This window comes from Anopheles arabiensis, chromosome 2 (genome assembly GCF_016920715.1).
Source record: "Anopheles arabiensis isolate DONGOLA chromosome 2, AaraD3, whole genome shotgun sequence".
NCBI classification, from domain to species: domain Eukaryota; kingdom Metazoa; phylum Arthropoda; class Insecta; order Diptera; family Culicidae; genus Anopheles; species Anopheles arabiensis.
In genome coordinates this window covers 110,789,620-110,797,275 of record NC_053517.1, presented here as the reverse complement: position 1 = coordinate 110,797,275, position 7,656 = coordinate 110,789,620, and the positions used below count along the sequence as shown (strand labels likewise).

General features: G+C 42.0%; 2 protein-coding genes and 1 long non-coding RNA gene across 4 annotated transcripts; 1 reads left to right on the top strand and 2 right to left on the bottom strand.

Moving 5' to 3' along the window:
• Positions 1-1,314: 1,314 nt before the first annotated feature.
• LOC120894526 (atherin-like) lies at positions 1,315-2,534 on the bottom strand. Its single transcript, XM_040297170.1, has 2 exons — positions 2,229-2,534; positions 1,315-2,144 (listed from the first exon to the last, which is right to left on the bottom strand). The coding sequence occupies exons 1-2, from the start codon at positions 2,332-2,334 to the stop codon at positions 1,720-1,722; spliced, it is 531 nt and encodes a 176-aa protein (XP_040153104.1). The 5' UTR covers positions 2,335-2,534; the 3' UTR covers positions 1,315-1,719.
• Positions 2,535-3,034: 500 nt separating this feature from the next.
• On the bottom strand, positions 3,035-4,364 carry LOC120894527. The gene is made up of 2 exons (XM_040297171.1): positions 4,115-4,364; positions 3,035-4,041 (listed from the first exon to the last, which is right to left on the bottom strand). Exons 1-2 carry the CDS (start codon positions 4,215-4,217, stop codon positions 3,692-3,694), a joined length of 453 nt encoding a protein of 150 aa, XP_040153105.1. The 5' UTR covers positions 4,218-4,364; the 3' UTR covers positions 3,035-3,691.
• Positions 4,365-5,346: 982 nt separating this feature from the next.
• LOC120894530 lies at positions 5,347-5,791 on the top strand. Of its 2 annotated transcripts, none has more exons than XR_005738205.1 (2): positions 5,347-5,437; positions 5,536-5,791. It is a non-coding gene; the product is annotated as an uncharacterized LOC120894530 (long non-coding RNA). The 2 variants fall into 2 exon arrangements; XR_005738204.1 differs by having other exon boundaries at positions 5,531-5,791.
• The last annotated feature ends 1,865 nt before the right edge of the window (positions 5,792-7,656 follow it).

Below are 7,656 nucleotides of genomic sequence, written 5' to 3'. Positions count from 1 at the left end.
CTTTGCTGTAGCGAACGCTGGAACAGTTGGAATTTAAGAGATTAAATTTAACGCATATTTTCAGCTTTAAAACGAAATAATTTGCTCATAACGTATTAGCCTTGTTTCAAGTTGATAAGTCTTAACCAATACAGCAGCACAGCGAGAATGGCTAACAGTTCCAAGATGTTCAAGATCCTAAACAAATAGCAAAGGAAACGGCCTCACATGCAGGTAAAACATTGCTTCCTTCGGCGGTCCTAAAATCCTAAAATATCCCAAAACGGGACATTTATGAGTGCGAACCTAAACAACCTTTGAAGCTGATAACGAATGTGATAGTAAATATGTATGTACGCGTTAGGAAAGGAACGAAATACGTCAACTAAATAATTTCCAAACAAACCAATCGAGCCGAATAAACAAACACAACGCCAAACAACGAACAAACAATCATCCGTACCGGCAAACTCGTTCGTTTCCGTCCATTTTCATGAGTGGACAGGGCTGTATCCCTAGAATGGGTATTACAAAACTTAGACAATTTTCTACATTTTGATTTAGCACAAATGAGTAAAAATGAGCATTGCGGCGAACGTTCCCAGGTACGATCGTGTCCACCGGTATTGGTAAAATATCAGAGTGCATTTCCAGATGTATCCATGCAGGCCACATCACGACTATGGGCTTCAGCCTTCGAACGACAAGAATACGAACATTTCTTCGCATTGATCATTAATCCAATGCAATGCTGCTACGTATTTCAGTCGTACCCATGCGTCATATATTTTAAATACACATATTTTAAATTCCCCTTTCGTCGATTTCGATACCTTCTTTACGACTGCGAGACGAGACACGGGACCGGTTATAGATCGATTGACCCGGATGTTAAATTTCGCGCTTTGTATGTTATCTTCCTGCTTGATGTTGAAATGTAGACAGAAGAGTCCTTCTATATTACCTTGGATCTCGATTTCCTTCGAATGTGTTAAGTCATGCTTCACAATTTTAGATAGAATCTTATTTGAAACACACTGTTCGTCGGCGAAATTGCGAAAATAACACGTAAACTTTTGCGACTAAACCGACATCATGAATTGCCGACTTTCTTTCCATTGGCCACACCTCTCGTCACGTGGTACTCATGGCAACGAAAGCCAATTTTCGCCACTCGTTTTGCGATCATGAAGATTTCTCCGATTACTGTGATGCAGCTGCCGTAGCGCCGAAACATCCTACTAGTGGGGTTCTTTCTGTTTTTTCTTGGTGTTCTTTTTCGGATTTGCTCTAGCAAAAACACAGTGTGAACACAGCAAAATGCACAAAACAATATAATATTCGATTAACTGTATTAGATCCCATAAAATTCCATATCTTTTCACATATATCTGTTCTCGCTCATATCCCTCCGGGAAAATACGTTATAACGTTGAATAAATCTTCAAATTCATAAATCGATAAATAATATACGAGTATTTCACTCCATGACACGAACACGGAACCCGATGCAATAACATCTTAATGCACGCTTACTGGAAGCAACTGCTTAACGCTAAATAAACTTACGCGGTACAGTCTAATAGATTAACACGGCGACAATTACGCTAGTTGCTCGTCTAGGATGGCACTAGGAAAGCTTTCTTTCCAAAACCGCCTCCAGCGTGTGGTTCACTGTGGTTCACCGTTTGTTCCTGAACTTTAAGTCTCCTCTCCTGGGGCCCGTACGGCCATCGTCGTTTATCCCTTGAAGTCGGGATTGTAGGGTGCCTGCACTGGGTACGAGTTGTTTACCACTTGGTCGTAGCTGGGAGGATTCATCATCGCTGCCGGTCCGGCAGCACCAGCGGGAGGAGCCGAGGCCGATGGTAGAATCGGAATCTGCATTTGCGAAGGAAGGGCCGGAAATTGGACGGAGGCGGCAGTGTTCGGCTGCGGTGGTGGCATCGACGTTGGGGCGGCGGACGTTTGATACGGATAGTGCTGCATGTACGGCTGGGCAGGGTACGGTGCCGGGGAAGACGTTGGGTACGCAGTCGGCATTGCCGGATACGCCGCCGTCCCGGTAGGATGACCTTGAATGATAGCACCGGACGGTGGTGGTACGGTTTGTGTCGTTCCCGGTGGTGCAACGCGATGCACTTCGGAGGTTATTGTAATGGGTGCTACAAATGGAAATCAAACAAAAAAAGCGGATAAGACGCCGGCCAATCCTCGAAAAGAAATAGCAACATCTCTACGCAACTTACTCGCTAACACCGCACCACTGTTGCTCCTCGTACAGCAACACCTGATACACCAGTAAACAATGAAGCCCACTATCATGGCACTGCCAACTACAGCAATCATATCCATCGCTAACTAAATTTTATTCTCGCTACAAACGGAAACGTTTCGCAAACGAACACTGCTCTTTGGCGGTAGCTACTTTCAAGGTTAACTAACTTTACGATTCGATCGCGGTATTTTCTACAGCGAGCAAACTTTCCGTGAAGAGGAGGAAAGCAACCGATATGAATCACCTTTTGTTTTGCTGTTCGCTAAGCGCGGTTACACCCTGACAGTTGACAGTTTGACATTTGACTGTTTGACAGTTGTGTTCCACCAGCTTCGTAATGGTTGGTGTTTTGATTCTTAATTTTTAATAGCAAGAGGTTGTAAAAACCGAAAATAGCAACTTTAAATGCATCAAAAAGCTCTCCTCAAAAACACCAAAGTGATATTTTCCAATCTAGAATAGGTTTTCCGAGCATTTGGATGCGAAACGGAGGGTGTCTCTGTTTACCTCGGTCGATCCCAAGTCCGCCACTTGGGAATTATTGTTCTTTTTTTTGGTTGCACCGGGTGACCAGATTTATTGAGGTTCATGATCATAAACTGCAGGCAAGCTCCGAGATACGCGGGTACAGAGATTTCTTTCGATCGAGATTTTACAAATCATTTCAAGCAAACTTACACCAACATTTACTATATTTTAGCTGAGAATCGCCAAATTCTTGTTTTTCGGATATGTCTTTAAAGTTAACCAAAAGATGAAATATGTAATCGATGTGACTATGAGGTAATGCAAAAAAAATATATATTTAGAACTCGGTTAAGTCCGGTAAAGTTGAATATATGTAGGAATTCGAAAATCGATAAGAAAATACAAGAGTATTCTACTCCATAAGTACGATGCAATAACATCTAAAGGGACAAATACTGGGAGCAAAAAATTTGTCAATGGTCTAATGTAGTGGCTTGTGTGGATAAAGATGTTGGCAAGATGGTCCGATGCGATTTTATCAAACGAAATTGTTTTTTTAGAATGAATGATTAGACTATGAAAATTATCCAAATAATCGCAATATAAACCGAAATAGCGTTTGACAGCTGCATCCTATAAAATCGTATAGGATGGGCGTTTCCACGGCCCTAAACGGCGTCCCATTACTCTCGATTTTCGACGAACGAGTTGATCGGCTTGGGCACTTGTTGCTAGACGAATTCAGTACATTTTTCTCATATTGCCACACCATTAGACCACTGACTTGACATGGTACATAAACTTACGCGATACAGTCTAATAGATGCGGTAACAAATGCGACTAACGCTTGCCTACGATGGCACTAGGAAACATTCCTTTCCTAAAGCGTTTCCGCTGTTTTGTGTTTCATCGTTTGTTCCTTAACATTAAGATTATGTATGTATGGCCATTGTCGTTTAACCCTTTTAAGGAGCCTGTACTGGTTTAGTGTCACCCACCACTTGGTTGTAGCTGGGTGGATTCATCATCGCTGCAGAACCATTGGGCGGAACCGGATAGTACATTTGCGGAGGAAGTTCCGGAAATTGGAGAGTGTTCGCTTGCGGTGGTGGCATCGACGACTTTGGATCCGAGAACTGCTGCTGCTGCTGCATGTTCTGCTCGTGTGGCTGTTGCATCATGTACGGAGTTGGGTATACCGGGTACGTCACAGTGCCAGTCGGATGACGAAGAATGAAAGCACCGGGTGGCGGTACAATAGTTGTAGATTGCGGTTGATCGCGAGGCTTTTCGGGGTTGTTTATTGTTGTGTGTGCTACAAATGTAAATCAGACCACGGATCAGATAAGCAACAAAGGGGTTCTCACACCACAATATGCGATACTTACTCACTATCACCGCACGATCATTCTTGCAACAGCAACATTTGATGCAACCGTAAATGCAGAACACAAATATTAGGAAAATTGTAATTATGACAAGATCAATCATCGTTATCTGAATTATGTATTCGCTGAGGGAATAGCGGAAAAACGACACACTCCTTTTGCCGATAGCTACTTTCAACGTAAACCAACTTTACGAGGCGATCGCGGCTTTGTGCGCATCAAGCGTGATCTTTACGAATAGGAGAAGCTGCAACGCTATGAATCATCGTTAGTTTCAGGTATGGTTACAAGCTGATGGTTGACAGTTGGGCCATTTTCTATTTGACGTTTATGCACTCGTACAACTAGTTCACCGTTGTGAGACTGTTTTTTTTTACGTTAAAGAGGGCGTCGGAATCGGAATCCAGCAGATTTAAATGTGAAACAAAAGTCTCTCAGAACAAAGCTAGGGTTGCAGTCAATTTGGAACAGGTTTTCTGAGCGTTTTGAATGCGAAATGTCTCTACGTATATTCACACCTTGGTCGACAGGCTACTTGGGAATCGTCGTTCGTTTGTTTTGGTACGCTTCCAAGAAAAAAGTAAACAAACTAAATGTTTTATGGAATTGCTTTAAGGAATTTACATATTTACATATTTCCATATTTTTGATTAATTTTATTCATATTGCATCACCACCATGTTTCCCCCTCTGTTGAGAGAGGGGTATGGTCAGTTTTTAACAGGCTCTTTTTTATCATTCGCAACAACTGGAGCAGGAACTGTAGGGTTCGCCGATAGTTGCGCAAAACCCCAATGATTGTACTGCTGTGCATCCAGTACGTGTACTGCAACGGGCGGAGAATATCCTTGTCCCGGAATTTCCTGCGTCACTATTACCGGTGCTGCAAATAAGAACACGCATAGAACACACCCAGACACACTTCGTATCAAACGCCTCCTTGTCCTTAGCAACGCATTTTACACTTACCCATACGCCGCTGCTTGATATAGCGCGCTATATAGTAGCCACTGATCAGGAAGAGGATGAAACATATTTTCAACGCCACCAGAACGACAATATCCATCGTGAGGGAGCTAGGCGCAGCGGCAACTGATTACTCTGACTCATGAAAGCATACTACATCCAAGCATATTGTCTCACTCGATCCAAGTTGACGTTGGTGTACTTCACACACTTCAACGTATTCCCTAGCCCCCAAGTTCAAACACGATCGCACCAGGCCATTATTTGCTGAATTCTTCTCCACATCAAACAAATGAACAGGTTCTTGGTTAATGGGATTTTCAAGAAATATTCGCATTCTTTCGGATTTGTTGCTCGGTACTGTCGTCAATACGCATGTTTTTTTTTTGTTGTACATCTAATATATTTATTTATTTGTGTCTTCCTTCCTTCCCTTCTTTCTCGTTTCAGTGCAGCTGCTTCGCCATCACCCTTCAGCGTCGTCTTATACAAGGTTAGTTCCACCCGGTTCTTTTTCCCCTTTTCGTTCGGTGATGGGTACACACGGCTATAGACATGCATATATACCGCCAATACAGCGAGAGAGAGCAAAATGGGAAAAGGATTCCGTGGGCCTGTGTTATACGGGGGATCGGAAACTAATACAACACAACATTCCTGCCTCTTCTCTAACGATTTGGGTAACAGTTTGGTAACATATATAAAAAAAAATACATTCTACTCCTACAACTTGTCTCATAAGTGCCCCTCTTTCCCTTGGCAAACATTGCAACAGAAACAAACCGTCGTCGTCCTCCTTTCTTCGTTCAAAGGACCCCACCATACAGACTGATCAAGGTCCGAGGGAACGCCCCGGAAGGATTGAACGTCGATGAAATCTATAACGATTTTAGTATAGCATCTTTTTCAACAAATACAAATGATCAACTTAGTTGTTGGCATAAACTGTACGTAGTCTCACGTAATCGCAGCCGGGGATTGACGCCATTTTTCTTTTCATATTACAAGGTACCAATTTTTTCTTCTTCTGTTCATTCTTATCCTTCACATATACACACCCACACATGCACACGCACACATCCACACAAAAACGTACACCCACGTACACTCTTCCTTATATCGTGTTCGTCTCGAATTCGTTTGAATCCAGTGTCGAGAATAGAATTTGTTGTAAATGGCATTTATCCTACAGAAGGAAGGGAAAAGCAACACTTAGAGTGTTTTGTTGTATTGTATTGGATTGTGTACCGGTGTCCTCGTACAAAACCTCGTAACGTATATCACTTAAACATCCTGTACACCTAACAAGGGGAGGAGGGATTTGTTTTTTTACTCTTTTACGTTAGTTACAGTGTTTTTGGGGTTTGTTTTTACAACACACTCTTCATTTGGACCTCACCATGCTTTCGATCGAAGCAGGCGGCTGGCGGCTAAATTTGCTGCGAGAATGATTCGAACTCCACAGTACGTCACAAAAAAGGGGATTTTTGGTTTTGCACATCAAAGGAACATTGATTTTGGTTTTGTTTTTTTGGTTTGCAAATACAGCGCACATTGTCCTCTTCCGTCCTTGTGTCTTGGCGCATGATCGTGTTTTATCATACAATCTTACAATACAATCATACAAACAAAGAATCACACACGCACACACAGACAGAGACAGAGACATAGACACAGACAACTGGTTCTTGTGATCTCTTGTTTCACTTGTTTACACTAAGCTCATTGAGTTTGGTTTAGTTGGTTGTGTGTTGTTGTGTGTTGTTTAGTTTGTATGTCTGTTAGAACACTGTATCCTTCCATTCTTCTAGTTATAATCTCAACTCTAGTTTCCTCTATGTTTCTTCATGTTCACGTGAACTGTGTAGTTCGTCATAGTATTCTCCTTTTCTCTTTTATTGGTTCTTTTATGTTTGTTTCTTCGCTTATCTCGCTTCATTGGTTTTCTTGCACGTGTTACGTGTTTCTTTGAAACAGGCACAACTTGTTGTCGTATTTGTTTGTGTTTTCTTTTTTAGTTTTAGTCGGTTTTTCCGGCTAACAAATCTTTCCCAACTTACCTGTGTCCTGTTTTTTACTGTATTTTTGTACAAATTCGTCATTCATCATGTTCGCTTTTGTTCTTTTACCCCTATCTGCCATACAGGACGACGCGTCAAAGGACGACGGCGCTCAAAGGGAGGGTTGCTAAATTTGTTCATTATCTTTAGTATGTTTCACAGCATATGTGCCTGGGTTTGTTTTTTTTCTTCTTTCTCCTTTAATTCATGTGTGTATTTTATCGTTTCTCCTTAGTATGCTCCAAGAGCACGCTACTTTTCCAACTCTTTCTTTTCCATTCATTCGGTCTATGTTCTTCTATCGGAACCTACTAGGTGTGTCGCTTTAAAGTTGCCACTTTAATACGGGAAACTCTGCTGGTCCCATGCTTTTCCCCCATTTCAGGGGGGTTTTCTTTTCTTTTCACTATTCTCTCGCTCCCTAGCTTGCATACACACTATCTTTGCCTATTTATGTATGTATGTATGTATGTATATATAAATCTAGCCTCGGTACTATAATCGATAAATAAGGTT

Excerpts from the sequence above, each read along its gene's own strand:
- LOC120894526 (XM_040297170.1), bottom strand. The coding sequence starts at position 2,334 with ATGGATATGATTGCTGTAGTTGGCAGTGCCATGATAGTGGGCTTCATT. Across the intron at positions 2,145-2,228 it reads CAGTGGTGCGGTGTTAGCGA|CACCCATTACAATAACCTCC; the intron begins GTAAGTTGCGTA and ends TTCCATTTGTAG.
- LOC120894527 (XM_040297171.1), bottom strand. The coding sequence starts at position 4,217 with ATGATTGATCTTGTCATAATTACAATTTTCCTAATATTTGTGTTCTGC. Across the intron at positions 4,042-4,114 it reads TGATCGTGCGGTGATAGTGA|CACACACAACAATAAACAAC; the intron begins GTAAGTATCGCA and ends TTACATTTGTAG.